We start from the raw sequence: 16,666 nt of genomic DNA, 5'->3' as shown, positions 1-16,666 counted from the left end.
TCTTAGTCTACGTCAAGGGGAAGTCTGGCTTGTAAAACCCGTTTTAGCTGCTCGCTCAGAGAGTAAAGGTACCTTTACAGTGGCCAATAGTCGCTCATATTGCTTAAATGAGCAACTATGGATGACTGCCAGTTGATGTGCCCGGCCCCAACAGGAAGTCGCTCAGTAGTTGCTAGTTGTTCCGTTTCATTGAGCTGAGTAACTTCTCGCTGCGTGTAAACTGGAGTCGCTCAATCTGAGTGAATGGAGGCGGCCGGAAGAGATCTGAGCCCGCTCCGGGGGTCCTTGTGGTTGATCACTGGGGGTCCTGGCACTGGGACAACCAGCAATGTGCTCATTAACAAACAAAAAGGGGGTGTACAAAGCAGATCACTCCCTTTAATACCGGACTACTGGATTTCAGATACTGAACTAACAGAGGGAGTCTTGGCAATCAGATGAAGGACCCTGCTCGTTCATGGCGTGGACAGTCCAATGATATTAACGGGCACCATGTAATTCTGTCAGATTCTACCAATGACTACAGCTACTGACGTGGCGAGACGGGCGCCATCAGGGACACTTCTAGGGATAGCAAATAAAAGTGAGCACCCCCTTCAAACATTCCAGACGTAGAGATACTATGTGCCAGGACAACCGCGGTCTCTGTAGTAGCCCAAGGACCACAGAGATGCCACATTTACTCCATTCTTACTTGGCGATACATGAGCAATCAGCAGGCACGAGCCGCCCGCATGGAGCTCTAGATGTGCAGCGGCGGCAAATACTGAAACAACGTCAAAGCTCAGATTTTCAAAGGAATTTTGTGAATATTTTTTCCGACTGGCAAAGAACTAAAATGCTTCACCTGTAAAACCATAAATGAGACAAAAAGGTATTTCCATCCTTCAGGAATATCTGGGTCAAATAACGCGGCTTTCAATTCAGTTCCAAATGGTTTGGCTTTTTCTTTAATGGAAGATTTTCATATCAACGTACAAAACAATTCCCACAGTACGGGGTTAATTGGCAGCACAGAATTAAAATCCTCATCGCATCCACACGGACAGACAGAGTGCAAGAACTTGTGTTTGATGACCGCTCGTGTGTCGGATGAGAAAAATAAATCTATGTAATACAAGTTCCTTGAAATCCTCTTAAAGATGCATCTCGACTGGACATCACAACCATAACATTGTAGAACATAACGATGACTTAAAGTGCACCTAGAACCCCAACCACACCAACTCCTAGGAGGACACTTCCCTAAATATCAGGGTTCTCCGTCCCAGGAGGTTGGAGAGCGTCACCGGACGTGATTAATGTGACCAGCTTCAGACAGGACAGATGGATGTGCAATACACCAATGAAAAGGGGCAACACATTAATAAGTACACAGTATGGCTTCAACTCTACCCTTGACATGAGAGGCAAATCTGTGGGCACAGAGATGGGCAATACAAAAAGAACACTTCCTTCACTTATGGTGCCCCAAACAAGCTCGCCCTCAAGCAAACCCGCATATAAAAGCCCACTTGCCCATCGGGAACAGTCGTTCATCATCGGCCAATCAGGTGTCGGCCTCCGGAACGACGGTCAGTAGTGGCGGACTTCTAGATTATCTACGGCCAGTGTCAGATTGGAGGTCAACCATTTACTAGATCTACTTATCAGTCTAAAGCAACAATACATTTATGTCTCTGTAGGCAGCATACGGGCAATGTTGTGTGCGCTGGTCTCGCTCCAAGGATCAGGGCTCGCCCACAACACTTGGGGGTCCCAGTCATAAGAACTGCCTGTGAAATGCAGCGTTACCAGCTTAACCATTAATAGTGTACTTGACTATTGGGTACAATCAGCGACATCTGGACATCGTGCCATGGTGCTGCCCGCTGACATGGAAGGGATCAGTGCTGACACGGCTGCCCTCAGACTCCGGGGACCGAAGGAAAGAATATTGGTCACATATGGTCAGAGTCACCCTGGATGGGCAAACACCATACGAATCTCCCGGCCACTTGTCCTGCCGAGCCATGGAAACAACATGGACGCTAATGAAACAAGACATTTCAGCTGACAAATCATCAGATGTGTATCTAAAGGTTTCAGCGCTCGGGCGCCTCACGCGTTGTGGAAACGCGGCAGAACCGCAGCTCGGGGGTACAGTACAGTTACAGCAGGCGCTCCTCTACACGGCAACAGGATTTGCTTCAGTCCCATTAATAGTTTCCGCAACGTGCGAATGCACCCGAAATCAGGAAAACAAAAAACGTCCATAAAAACGTAACTGTCATAAAAAGTGCAATTAAGGAAGGAAAATTACTACATTGATAAAATCTACATACAAAAAATGGTGCGAACTAACAAAAGAAATCCTCGTTCTCCAAAGTGATGCCACGAGTAACCCGGTGCGCGGTGGTAAATGTAAGACATCTCCGTGGGGTTGGACGCCAGTCATGTCACAAAGGACGTGGAGAACAGACGGCTTGATGGGGTCTCGGACGGCCATGACATGTTCCTGGGGCGTTGTGGCCAAAAGCAAAAACATGACAATGTATTCCGGTTGCCTTTTGGGTGCGGGTGGAGAAGAGTTCCCTCAGACTTCGAAGAGCTCGCACTCGCCAGCTCCCGGTCTTCTGTCGGCATAATTCTATTGTGATGCATCCAGTCACGGACAGCCTATCTTCACCGAAACGGACCATTTGCCAAGAACACATTAGCAGGTCGCTGACACGGATCCTTTATATCATGAGTTTAAAACGGCCCCAAGTGGAGCTTAAAATGGAAAAAATAGATTCAAAAATAAAATTATAAAAAGAAGAAGTCGGCGATTTTCTTGACTGTGGTGTTCTTCACATTCACACAGATAACATGGTGCTCTCAGCAAGAGCTTCAAATTTCCTACGTTTAAAGTCCTCAGGTCCCAGCGAGATTTTAAAATAGGCATTGATAAAAATAGTGAAGAACGCAGTACCACATGTACCCTGACAAAAACGCCAGCGACTGTACGAGGAAGAGCCAGAGGTGGTTGAGGGTCATCTGTCTCAGCACGGCCTTCTTCTGTCCCGGCAGGGGAGGGAAAGCACCTGAAGAGAAAGGTATACAAGCCGATGAGGTCCTGGAGAATCCAAGCGGGGGAATCCACTCCTATCAATGGGTTTACTCATGTCCTATTTTGGCCCCTATTACAGACCGAAGTCAATGGGAATGGGCAAATATGCATGACACAAGCGTGTTCACACACATAATCAACGGGCTATTCTTGAGTACTGTGCATGCAAAAACATGTAGTAATTACACGGGCAAAAAGACGCAACCGGGCGACATGCGCATGAAATCCACAGCGTTTCCATCTGTGAATGAGCCCTTAAAGGGATGGCAAATCATTAGGAAATGCGATCGCTTCATAATCGGTGGAGGCCGCCACTGACTCGGAGCATTAATCAGGGTTAGGCCCATTCACAAGGCGTGAGAGTAGTGCCCAACATTTTTGGGCACAATTCCCAGACGATGCACCTCTGGGCGTGGCCCGATGCCCACGGACAGAGAGCATTGCGTTTTGATCCATAATATGGACCACAATAGGACATGCTGTGACTTTCCAGTGATTATGCCAGCAACTATGCCACCCACTTCCTCCCCGTCCGACCCGCTGCACTGAACAGCTGATGGACACGAGTCCTGAGGATAGGTCATCAGTGGAAAACAGCCCAGAATAGCCCTTAACGCCACAGGGCGTACATTTATGTCCTGGCTGTGGGGTACTAAACTTACGTCATGTGGGTGGCGCGGGATCAGAAGCCACCCTGCAGCGGGAATCGGCTGTTACCACTGCATGCCATGATCTCTGCAGATAACGGCATGTAAAAGGTTTACCGAGGGAGTGGGCTCCCTCTGTAATGTCATCGGACCCTCACCGATGAGTTGTCATGACAACAGGATGCCAGATACTGGCTTGCCATGGTCTATGATTACTATTGTGAGCAATAAGGCATTGCAGGACAAAAGTCCTGCAGTGTCTTATCATAGCTGTTATGGTTCAAGTCCCCTACAGGGATATAAGAAAATAGCGTAAAAAACCCCAAACAAACAAAAAACAATCCCATATATTTGGTATCATTGTATCTAACGACCTGTACAATAAATTGAACACTACCCTGCATGGAAAAAACCTAGAAAAAAAAGCATAATAAAACGGAGGCAGAATGCTTGTATTGTCCATTTTGCCTCCCCAAAAACGCAATAAAAGGGCTAAAAAAAAGAAAAATCATATGTACCCTAAAATAATAGATCTAAAAACTACAGCTCGTCACGCAGCGCCCTCCTGCAGCAACGTCGACGGAAAAATAAAAGTTACGGGACTTTGAATGTAGTGATGCAAGAATAATAATAAAACTGAAAAAAGGGGTTTTATTGTGCAAAAGTGGAAAAACCTAAGAAAATGCAGGAAAAAATGTATACAGATAGTCCCCTACTTGGAACATTCGACTTATGAATTTCGCAAGATATGAACTGTCCTGCACAGTATGATGTAATGCTATGGCACAGTATGATGTAATGCTATGGCATTACATCATACTGTGCAGGGATCGGGCCGGCTTCTATCAAACCTGATAGCAGCCTGTCCGGTCAGATCGCGGTTGCTAGGCAGCCGGGGACCTCCTGAAAGGCCCTAGGGCTGTCTATGCAGAGCGCCTATCAAGCCGTGCGCTTGATGGGCACTCTGCATAGGCAGCCCTGGGGCCTTTCAGGAGGTCCCCGGCTGCCTAGCAACCGCACAGCGTCCCGCGATCTCATTGTGGGACGCTGTGCGGGCCCCCTGAACGTCGGGTGCAGGCTGTTTCTTAAAGCGGACACCCGGCGGCAGCAGTTCCGATGAGCCGCGCTGCTCGTCAGAACTGTTAACACTTTAAATACCGCTGTCAGAGCGGTATTTAAAGTGTTAACAGTTCCGACAACAGTTCCGACAAGCGGCGCGGCTCGTCAGAACTGCTGCCGCCGGGTGCCCGCTGTAAGAACAGCTGGCACCCGACGTTGTATGGAGCGGGATCCACCTGTGATCCCGCTCCATACAACCATTTGTTCGGACTTGCGAACAGGCTCCTGGAACGGAGCCAAGTAGGGGACTAACTGTAGTGTCATTTATGCTGCCTCATGAACGCCGACAGAAAAAGAGAACAGCAGAAGTGATGCGTTTTCTCTCCTTGCTCTCAAAAAAAGTTTACGTTTTCTAATACATTGCGCACACCCCAAATGGTAACAAAAAACAAGCCCTCATACGGCCGGAAAAATAGAAAAGTTACGGCATTTGAAAAGTGAAGATGAAAATGCAAAAAAATCGTGGCGTCCCCATGGCCAAACTAGGGTGCGTCACTAAGGGGTTAAAAGGCATCCGTCCGGAACTGTAAGCTGTCCAGGCTTCGGGCAGCAGAGTGTAGTGACAGCAGTCCACAATGTCATACATCATTCAGGCCCCGCCCCCTCCAGCTGCCGATTGGCCGGTCCTTCCACGAGCCAATATAAGAACTGCAAAGCCACTAAACAGCTGGGTGTAAGTCCCCGGGCGTCGCTACACCCTGCTGCCCGCAGCCTGGCCAAGAGGAGCAGAACAAGTACTGGAGATTAACGGGGTTTCCATCGCCAGAGGATTGTGGGGGTCCACCACTCAGAATCCCCTGCCAACTGACTGACAAGAAGCTGCTGCCTAGGGCCGGAAAGCTCCTAACGCTGTTGGTTCAGCGCAGCCATCTCCCATTCACTGCAAGGTTTCGCTCCGCCGTCACGCATCGGGCAGAACGCACGTCCCGGACACAAGGATGTACTGATACGATACCTGATTTATAAAAATGGGACAAAAGCTCTTCTTTTTCCACAAAGCGCTGATATAACCAATCCGTTAACGCTTCCGTTTCCATGGGAACGTCTTTGATAGGATAGATTCTGTCCAAGAGAACAAAAAATACATCATTATCAGAGAGAATGAACAGCGTAATTACCAGCGGAAGTGAAAAGTGAAGGCTACACAAGTAAGTGAACCCTCTTCTCATACCTGTTGGGTTTGGCCAGTCTAGCCATGATGGCGCCATAGACAGGCATAAAGTGGGTTGTTTTGTGGATGTGAAGGGTTCTCTGCTTTGGGTAATCCCTACTTGGAAGGTCCCCCAATAATAAGCGGATCACCAAGAGCCGTCCTGCTGGGCCTCCCAGAGATGAGCAGTGGTGAAACCAAGCAGGAAGAGTTCAATTTCTCTGCAGCGCCACCATAGGTGACATTTAAGCACTACATAGTGCCCAATGTCATAAGGCTGAAGAGATAATGTTGAGACGTTCTAGCTAAGTGCTGATGCTGCAGACTACACAACGGATGTCTGGAAGCCTGGGGGAGTTCTGCACAATGCCAGGCAGCAGCTGAAGTGATGTAAAGCCAGCGTCACTGAAGTAGTAAAAACAAGTTGTCTGGGCTGAGGAATCACGCTGGTGGTCTGATTACCCAAGATTTGTTTAAGAGGTGTCAGGAGAAGCCTTAAAGGGGGTTGTCTGTAAACCAATGATGGCCTGTCCTCAGGACAAGTCATCAATAGTTGATTGGCAGTGGTCACATCCTATTCTTCTGGTATCATGGCTCCCAGCATCTGAGCAGTGATACCTCAACAATGGCACAAGACCACTGCAGCCTCTGATTGGCTGCAGTAGTTAGGTGGTAGCTGTTCCAAAATAAAGACCAGGACGACCGCAGGACTGCAGCACTGAATCACCAGGGTAGATGATGGGTAGGCACCGCTGGATTTAACATATCTGGATCCATTAAAAAAAAGCTGCCTCGCACCCAGACAACCCCCTCAATTCTGAATTAATAAGAGCAGTCCTACCTGTAGTACACATGTGTGACAGTAGGTGGCCGGTACCCTAGAATCCAGGTTTGGATGTCCATGGGATTTGCATCGGGGTATCCAATGGTGGTATCTATTACCCACTGTAAGCCTTTAGGTTTCTGATCTAAGTAGAAGAAAGAAAATGGACAAGTGTCGTGCATGAATGCATAGTAGTTTTACAAGAAAGGACAATCTGGTCAGCTTTTGCTTTCCACAACGTTTCTCCATAGGTTGTGCCTGGTGCAGAGCTGCAATACCATGCACAGCCCATGGATAAGAGTGGCGCTGTTTCTTTGAGAAAACAAACCTTTTCTAATTTCATAAACTCTCCTAAGATGTCCTTAGCTGGTCATCTATATATAGAAAATTGAATGTATGTCTGTGTCTGTCTGTCTGCGTGTCTGTTTGTCCTTTATGCGCTACTACACCATTCATCCGATCGCCGTGAAACTTTGGGAAGTTGTTGAGTACACTCCTGGGAAGATTACTGGCATAGTACAGCTATCCTACAATAAATGACGCGCATGCGTGCGTCGTCGACAGTTACACCCCCCACGTAGATCGTTCGATTTCCATCATTGCCACTAATTCTCTCACTTTCCGGTGTCGTAGAAACATGAAATTTGGCACGAGCATTGATTATGTCATAAATAGGAAAAGGTAATAGGTCTCAACTCGATTATTCAATTCTATGCGCAAAAGAATTAGCGTCCAAATGTTACGTACGGAATCTAATTCTCTCTCTTCACGGTGTCATAGAAACTCGAAATTTGGCACGGGCATTGATTATGTCATAAATAGGAAAAGCTAATGGGTCCCAACTCCATAATTCAATTCTATACGCAAAAGCGTGCGGAATGTAATTTTCTCACTTTCCAATGTCATAGAAACGGGAAATTTGGCACGAGCATTGATTATATCATAAATAGGAAAAGTTCAAGGGTCCCAACTCCATTATTCAATTCTAAGCGCAAAAGAATTAGCGTCCAAATTTTACGTATGGAATCTAATTCTCTCTTCACGGTGTCATAGAAACTCGAAATTTGGCACAAGCATTGATTATGTCATAAATAGGAAAAGCTAATGGGTCCCAACTCCATAATTCAATTTTATGCGCAAAAGAATTAGCGTCCAAATTTTACGTACGGAATGTTATTTTCTCACTTTCCGGTGTCATAGAAACGGGAAATTTGGCACGAGCATTGATTATGTCATAAATAGGAAAAGCTAATGGGTCCCAACTCGATTATTCAATTCTATGCGCAAAAGCGTGCGGAATGTAATTTTCTCACCTCCCAATGTCATAGAAACTTGATATTTGGCACAAGCATTGATTATATCATAAATAGGAGAAGTTAAAGGGTCCCAACACGATTATTCAATTCTAAGCGCAAAAGAATTGGCGTCCAAATTTTACGTACGGAATCTAATTCTCTCTCTTCCTGATATATATAAATGAATGTCTGTCTGTCTGTCTGTCCTCTATGCATTACTACACCATTCATCCAATCGCCATGAGACTTTGGGAAGTTGTTGAGTACACTCCTGGGAAGATTACTGGCATAGTACATCTATCCTACGATAGGTGGCGCGCGTACGAGCGTCGTCGACAGTTATGCCCCCCAGACAAAGATCATTTGATTTCCATCTCAAGCACGAAAGCAAAAGGCATTACGATCAACATCAGTGTTCAACTACAAAATGATGCATCCGCCGAACGTATCACAAGACAATTGCTGCATATTGAGAATGCTGAGGTAAAATGAAAGCTGCGCTGTGATTGGTTGTTATATATTATACTGCTGAGGCAACATGAAAGCTGTGCTGTGATTGGTTGTTATATATTATACCGCTGAGGTAAAATGAAAGCTGCGCTGTGATTGGTTGTTATATATTATACTGAGGTAACATGAAAGCTGCGCTGTGATTGGTTGTTATATATTATACTGCTGAGGTAACATGAATGCTGCGCTGTGATTGGTTGCTATTTTTTATATTGCTGAGGCAGAATAAAAGTTGCGCTGTGATTGGTTGTTATTTCTCTTACTGCTGAGGTAACATGAAAGCTGCACTGTGATTGGTTGTTATATTTTATACTGCTGAGGTAACATGAAAGCTGCGCTGTGATTGGTACTTATATATTATACTGAGGTAACATGAAAGCTGCGCTGTGATTGGTACTTATATATTATACTGAGGTAACATGAAAGCTGCGCTGTGATTGGTTGTTATATATTATACTGAGGCAACATGAAAGCTGTGCTGTGATTGGTTGTTATATATTATACCGCTGAGGTAAAATGAAAGCTGCGCTGTGATTGGTTGTTATATATTATACTGAGGTAACATGAAAGCTGCGCTGTGATTGGTTGATATATATTATACTGCTGAGGTAACATGAAAGCTGCGCTGTGATTGGTTGATATATATTATACTGCTGAGGTAACATGAAAGCTGTGCTGTGATTGGTTGTTATATATTATACTGCTGAGGTAACATGAAAGCTGCGCTGTGATTGGTACTTATATATTATACTGAGGTAACATGAAAGCTGCGCTGTGATTGGTTGTTATATATTATACTGAGGCAACATGAAAGCTGTGCTGTGATTGGTTGTTATATATTATACCGCTGAGGTAAAATGAAAGCTGCGCTGTGATTGGTTGTTATATATTATACTGAGGTAACATGAAAGCTGCGCTGTGATTGGTTGATATATATTATACTGCTGAGGTAACATGAAAGCTGCGCTGTGATTGGTTGATATATATTATACTGCTGAGGTAACATGAAAGCTGTGCTGTGATTGGTTGTTATATATTATACTGCTGAGGTAACATGAAAGCTGCGCTGTGATTGGTTGCTATTTTTTATATTGCTGAGGCAGAATAAAAGTTGCGCTGTGATTGGTTGTTATTTCTCTTACTGTTGAGGTAACATGAAAGCTGCACTGTGATTGGTTGTTATATTTTATACTGCTGAGGTAACATGAAAGATGCGCTGTGATTGGTTGTTATATATTATACTGAGGTAACATGAAAGCTGTGCTGTGATTGGTTGTTATATATTATACTGCTGAGGTAACATGAAAGCTGTGCTGTGATTGGTTGTTATATATTATACTGAGGTAACATGAAAGCTGCACTGTGATTGGTTGTTATATATTATACTGCTGAGGTAACATGAAAGCTGTGCTGTGATTGGTTGTTATATATTATACTGAGGTAACATGAAAGCTGCGCTGTGATTGGTTGTTATATATTATAGTGAGGTAACATGAAAGCTGCGCTGTGATTGGTTGTTATATATTATACTGAGGTAACATGAAAGCTGCGCTGTGATTGGTTGTTATATATTATACTGAGGTAACATGAAAGCTGTGCTGTGATTGGTTGTTATATATTATACTGAGGTAACATGAAAGCTGCGCTGTGATTGGTTGTTATATATTATACTGAGGTAACATGAAAGCTGTGCTGTGATTGGTTGTTATATATTATACTGCTGAGGTAACATGAAAGCTGCGCTGTGATTGGTTGTTATATATTATACTGAGGTAACATGAAAGCTGTGCTGTGATTGGTTGTTATATATTATACTGCTGAGGTAACATGAATGCTGCGCTGTGATTGGTTGCTATTTTTTATATTGCTGAGGCAGAATAAAAGTTGCGCTGTGATTGGTTGTTATTTCTCTTACTGTTGAGGTAACATGAAAGCTGCACTGTGATTGGTTGTTATATTTTATACTGCTGAGGTAACATGAAAGATGCGCTGTGATTGGTTGTTATATATTATACTGAGGTAACATGAAAGCTGTGCTGTGATTGGTTGTTATATATTATACTGCTGAGGTAACATGAAAGCTGTGCTGTGATTGGTTGTTATATATTATACTGAGGTAACATGAAAGCTGCGCTGTGATTGGTTGTTATATATTATACTGCTGAGGTAACATGAAAGCTGTGCTGTGATTGGTTGTTATATATTATACTGAGGTAACATGAAAGCTGCGCTGTGATTGGTTGTTATATATTATAGTGAGGTAACATGAAAGCTGCGCTGTGATTGGTTGTTATATATTATACTGAGGTAACATGAAAGCTGCGCTGTGATTGGTTGTTATATATTATACTGAGGTAACATGAAAGCTGCGCTGTGATTGGTTGTTATATATTATACTGAGGTAACATGAAAGCTGCGCTGTGATTGGTTGTTATATATTATACTGAGGTAACATGAAAGCTGCGCTGTGATTGGTTGTTATATATTATACTGAGGTAACATGAAAGCTGCGCTGTGATTGGTTGTTATATATTATACTGAGGTAACATGAAAGCTGCGCTGTGATTGGTTGTTATATATTATACTGAGGTAACATGAAAGCTGCGCTGTGATTGGTTGTTATATATTATACTGAGGTAACATGAAAGCTGCGCTGTGATTGGTTGTTATATATTATACTGAGGTAACATGAAAGCTGTGCTGTGATTAGCTGTTATATATTATACTGAGGTAACATGAAAGCTGTGCTGTGATTGGTTGTTATATATTATACTGAGGTAACATGAAAGCTGCGCTGTGATTGGTTGTTATATATTATACTGAGGTAACATGAAAGCTGCGCTGTGATTGGTTGTTATATATTATACTGAGGTAACATGTAAGCTGTGCTGTGATTGGTTGTTATATATTACACCACTGAGGTAACACAAAAAAGCTGCGCTGTGATTGGTTATCTAGATATATAAAAATGAATGAATGTATGTCTGTCTTCGCAGCAACGCGCGACGGGTAAGCTAGTAGAATATAAATCCATAAGAGAACATGACCAAAAACGAAGAAATATGGCTTAAGCCAGTGCATGTAGATATAGTTCAGAGGAGCTTTCAGTCTACTCTCCCAACTCAACTGGGTAGGAAGCTAGCCTGGGGATGTCGTCTACGAGGAGTAGAATGGGTATATAGACGGCGGCCTGGTCGTAGAACAATCAGCTCTTCTGCGATATTCAGCAGCAAGCAAAGTAGCCAAACTACATAGTATGTAAGGCTGAATGAAGACAATGTCCATCTAGTCCAGCCTGTTTATCCTCCTTGTTGATCCAGAGGAAGGCAAAAAACCCCAAGAGCAGAAGCCAGTTAGCCCTTTTGGGGGGAAAATTCCTTCCCGACTCCCTAATAGCAATCAGACTGTTCCCTGGACCAACCCCTAATAGTTCCTACCTGCCTGTATACCCGGAATAACAATTAACCTTAGATTTATATCCTGTAATATCATAGAAGACATCTAGTCCCTCTTACACTCCTCTATGGATTTTGCCATCACCACGTCCTCAGGCAGAGAGTTCCACAGTCTCACTGCTCTTACAGTAAAGAACCCCCTTCTATGTTGGTGATGAAACCTGCTTTCCTCTAGACGTAGCGGATGCCCTGTTGTTACCGTCTCAGTCCTGGGTATAAACAGATCATGGCAGAGATCCTTGTATCGTCCCCTCATGGATTTATACAGAGTTATTTGGTCGCCCCTTAGCCATCTTTTTTCCGGGGTGAATAGTCCCAGTTTTGGTGCCTCTCTGGGTATTCCAGTCCCCTCATTCCATGTATTAGTTTAGTTGCCCTTCTTTGTACCCCTCCAGCACTGTAACATCCTTCCTGAGCCCCGTTGTCCAGAACTGTGCGCAGTATTCCATGTGGGGCCTGACAAGTGCCTTATATAGTGGGGGGATAATGTTCTCGCCCCTCGCCCCTATACCTCTTTTACTGCACCCCAAGGCTTTATTAGCTTTTTCAGCAGCTGACTGGCATTGGTTGCTCCAGTTTAGTCTACAGTCCACTAGTACCCCCAGGTCTTTTCCCTAGCAGTACCCCATTTAGTGTATATTGCGACATCCATTTCTCCTGCCCAAACTGCTGGAGGAACGAGAATAACCAGCCGAGAGCTCAGCGAGAACATACAAAACTAATGTAGATTCAAAGCTGGTGGTCTCCCTGCTCGAATGAAGGCCTGAAGATCGGGCAATGTTCCTTTACCCGTTCATTGGGCTGCATTAACAAGAGCAAAGGCTCGTTCATTAGGGGATTGCAGTTTTCATGCAGCACTAAGAATCTTTGTTGTAGGTAGCACAATGCACTTCCAACAAGGATTAAACTCTAGGGAGCAAAACAACTGTACCAACATATGTCCCCAAATAGTCCAAACTGGTCTTCATAAAAGTCGGGTAGATGATAGTCGATCTCCTTGAACCGTGCTTGCCATCAGGACCATATCTATACATGGAAAAGGACCCTTGGAGAGTAATAGCCAGTGTGCCATCAGATACATGGCCACGCAAGAATAAAACTTCATTAAAGATGAAAACCTTGAGCAGATAGACGGATCTACATAAGGATCCACAGATGGAGGTTTTAAAATCTGCAATGGAAGGAAACGGGGATTGGAGAGGTTAGATTTCATCCTGTCCGATCCCATCATTACCACCAGATGAGCGGCACATTACATGGCGGAGGCGGCCTTAATTTTATCACAGAAATTAAATAACAGGGAGAAAGTGAATCAGCTTACGGGGAAACAAGGTAGGTAGACATGACGGAACTACAATCACGTCTGATAAACGGGGTCAGTCAAACAAGAGATCCTCAGGGCCAGATCTAGATCTCTGTACTTATTTATGAAGACCGTTTCTAGGTCGGCCGCAGAACAATGATTTGGAGGAATCCATGGGGTTTAACCTAAGAAAAATGAGGTTGCCCCTTGCAGAGACCACAAGTTGGCATAGGAAGCCTTGTAGGCCAGCCAATGCTCTCTTCCAAAAAGGGTTGCAAATAGGTGTTCATCCAGGAAGAAGAAAGCCAGCTCTCTAGAGCCACCAATTAGATACCAACCCTACATGTCAATGTGTGACCCTTTAACAAGACTTGCAACATGACTAAGGATATAGACCGAACCAGAAAGCTTCCATCCCATTACTCCATCACCTATAGCACATTCATTATGTGCAGGCTAATGGCAGAGTCCGACTAAAGTCTGCCAACAGGACCCTTTGTTTGGAATCACTTCCAGGCTGTTTTTCAGTGACTTCAGCATTAAACAAGTAACCTAAATCTAAACTACCCCTCCCGAATCATCAATATTTCATTGAAGCGGCACAGCTGGTTGGGGATGTAGTTCTGGATCTCGCTTTCTTAGTAAATTATCAATGAAACCCAAACATTTACAGCGTCTTCCCAGAACCAGCTACCTGCAAAACGTTTATATGATGTCTAAGTACTAGCCTGAAATGAAAATAAATGAGGATAGCGCCCCTCTTACGAATATCCAAGATAGCCAAACATTGTTGCAAAGTATAGATTAGAAAGGATGACTTACCCGGTGTGGGTGGAGGATGCTTCCCATGAGGGGAGGACCCATCCACTCTACACCTCCAAAGCCAAGTCTGCACGTAGTAACAAAAGACAATTGTCCGCAGGATCCACAGGAAACGAAAAGATGTGTATTCCTTCTATACCCCCCGTGGGTACAGGGAGGAGCTCGCCCAAAAATTTGTTGTATCCCCCAAAAAAACAAGGGGATGCAACTCCTCAAGAGGAACACAGATATAAGGTATACAAAAACTATTTTAGGCGCTCTGAAGGACCATACACATTTAAATATAAATGCAGGGGATTCCTGCTAGATTTATTGCAAGGTAAACTAAAATAATGGCAAAATAGCAAGATGCCAAAAGACAGATTGTGCAAATTATGCAAATATGCAACGCGTTTCGTCGCTCCTATGGCGACTTTCTCAAGCATAAACATTCATGGTTACAAACAGCTATTTATATGTACAAACAAACACTTACATTAGAACACTGACCAATCCTGCTTCTTTCATCTGTTCCCTCCAGCGTGTCCTAATGGAAATGCACGCTGGGGCTTGCCGCCCCGTGCAGTCCATGGGACTTCCGGGTTGCGGCCACCGCGTAAGACGTCATGACGCTCAAGGCGTCATGACTAGTATCCGGTGTGTAAACCTGGGCTTTACAACCTGGTCTATGGGATTTCCGGGTTGCGACCAGCACGTGAGGCGTCATGACGTAACGGTCGTCATGACTACCGTCCGGCGGATACACCTGGAATGCGGAGGTGAGATACAATGATGCTTCCCCGTCCTATGTCATGTGACCGCCCCTAGTGTGTATCGTTCCCATGGTAGCATTGCTAGTCCCGGATCTCGGGCCAGTCTCAAAATGCAAATACACCATCTCTAATGTGACCCGCTGCTGTCAGCAAGGGGGCCTCATATTCTAATATACCCAACGCAGAGGATATTTATGTGTGTTGCATTATAAAGTTGATAAAAATAAATATATATATACATATGTGTATGTGAAAGCTGGTTTTTACACACATGTATATATAAAAACATACATACACACTTGTGTCAAACATACATATATAGAAAAATGCTTACTTGATGTATAGATACTTCTCTTATTGTAATTTTAAAATAATTAAAGTGATTAAAATTTCTCTAAAACTTCGTTTAAACCGTGTGGGACCAATGAACCCAACTTAAAAATCCAATACATCTCCTTTATCCTTAAACAGTTAACCGATTTTACAAATATTTTCTCTAACGGAGTCACTTTTAACAATGAAGGGTCGCAGTTATGAGATAAACTGTAATGTCTAGAGACACTATGCTTCGTGAACCCTTTCCTAATATTACTTTTATGTTGAGAAATTCTGGAACTAAGACAATTAGTGGTTCTTCCCACATATCTCTTCCCGCAGGGGCATTCAAGTAGGTATATCACGTACCTCGACTTACATGTTAGATATTGTTTTATGGGTATTTTCTCGCTGTCTTTGCTTTTTATTTCTGTAGTGCCATGTAATATATGTATACAGCTTTTACATCGTTTTTTACCGCATTTGAATGCCCCTGTTTTCCCTTTTGGATCATGTTTATCCTCCATATGTAATCTTTTTTCTTTTTTCGGACAGGATGGTGCCAGGAGGTTTTTAAAAAGTTTTATTTTTTCTAAATATGCATATCGGTTGCATGCTCAGGCTATTACCCAAAAAAGGATCTTTTTTAAGGAGGGCCCAATGTTTCCGAATGATATTTTTGATCCTATTGTGGTAAATGCTATATTTTGTGATAAATGTAGTCTTTGATCTCATGTCATTGTTGTTCCCTTTGTCTTTACTCCTAATGATATTCCCATCTCCATTTTCGCTGTTTTTATTTTTTCCGTTTGTATTCCTATCTGGCCCCCTTGTTTGTACTTCTGAAATCACCCTTTTATATGCTCCCTCAACAACTTTTTTGGGGTACCTCTTTTCCTCAAACCGTTTTTTAATAATTTGTGCTTGTCGTTCAAAATCCAACGAATCGGAACAATTTCTCTGTATCCTTTTCAGCTGCCCATAAGGCACATTGGTTTTCCATTGTTTCAAATGGCAACTTGAGAACTCCAGGTAGCTGTTCGTATCAACTTTTTTAAAAAACGTTTTAGTGGTGACTCTATCTTCCTTTGCTGAGATCTCTAAGTCTAAAAATACTACTCTCTGTTTATCAATAGTATCTGTGAATCTCAGATTGCAGTTATTATGGTTGAGGGCCTTGATGTAATCTTTTAACGACTCCATGCCCCCGTCCCAAATAATCAGAATGTCGTCAATGTACCTTTTGTACATGACGATTCTGGGATCTACAAATTTTTCCCTTTCGAAAATGCCCATAAACAAGTTGGCAACACTTGGCGCACATTTCGTTGTAAAGCCCAGGTTTACACACCGGATACTAGTCATGACGCCTTGAGCGTCATGA

General features: G+C 43.6%; 1 protein-coding gene across 1 annotated transcript in view; it reads right to left on the bottom strand.

Moving 5' to 3' along the window:
* Nucleotides 1-922: 922 nt before the first annotated feature.
* Nucleotides 923-16,666, bottom strand: part of LPGAT1 (lysophosphatidylglycerol acyltransferase 1) — a 133,310-nt gene continuing 117,566 nt past the window's right edge. Inside the window, exons 6-8 of the mRNA XM_066595032.1 lie at nucleotides 6,849-6,975; nucleotides 5,813-5,919; nucleotides 923-3,065 (exon numbers count right to left, since the gene is read on the bottom strand). Coding sequence (XP_066451129.1) covers nucleotides 2,914-3,065; nucleotides 5,813-5,919; nucleotides 6,849-6,975 — 386 coding nt within the window. The 3' untranslated portion in view covers nucleotides 923-2,913. The remainder of the gene's footprint in view (nucleotides 3,066-5,812; nucleotides 5,920-6,848; nucleotides 6,976-16,666) is intronic.

Source organism: Eleutherodactylus coqui, chromosome 3 (assembly GCF_035609145.1).
Source record: "Eleutherodactylus coqui strain aEleCoq1 chromosome 3, aEleCoq1.hap1, whole genome shotgun sequence".
In the NCBI taxonomy this organism is placed as follows: Eukaryota; Metazoa; Chordata; class Amphibia; order Anura; family Eleutherodactylidae; genus Eleutherodactylus; species Eleutherodactylus coqui.
Note: the sequence above shows the minus strand (reverse complement) of the source record. Positions and strands in the feature narration are given on the sequence as shown.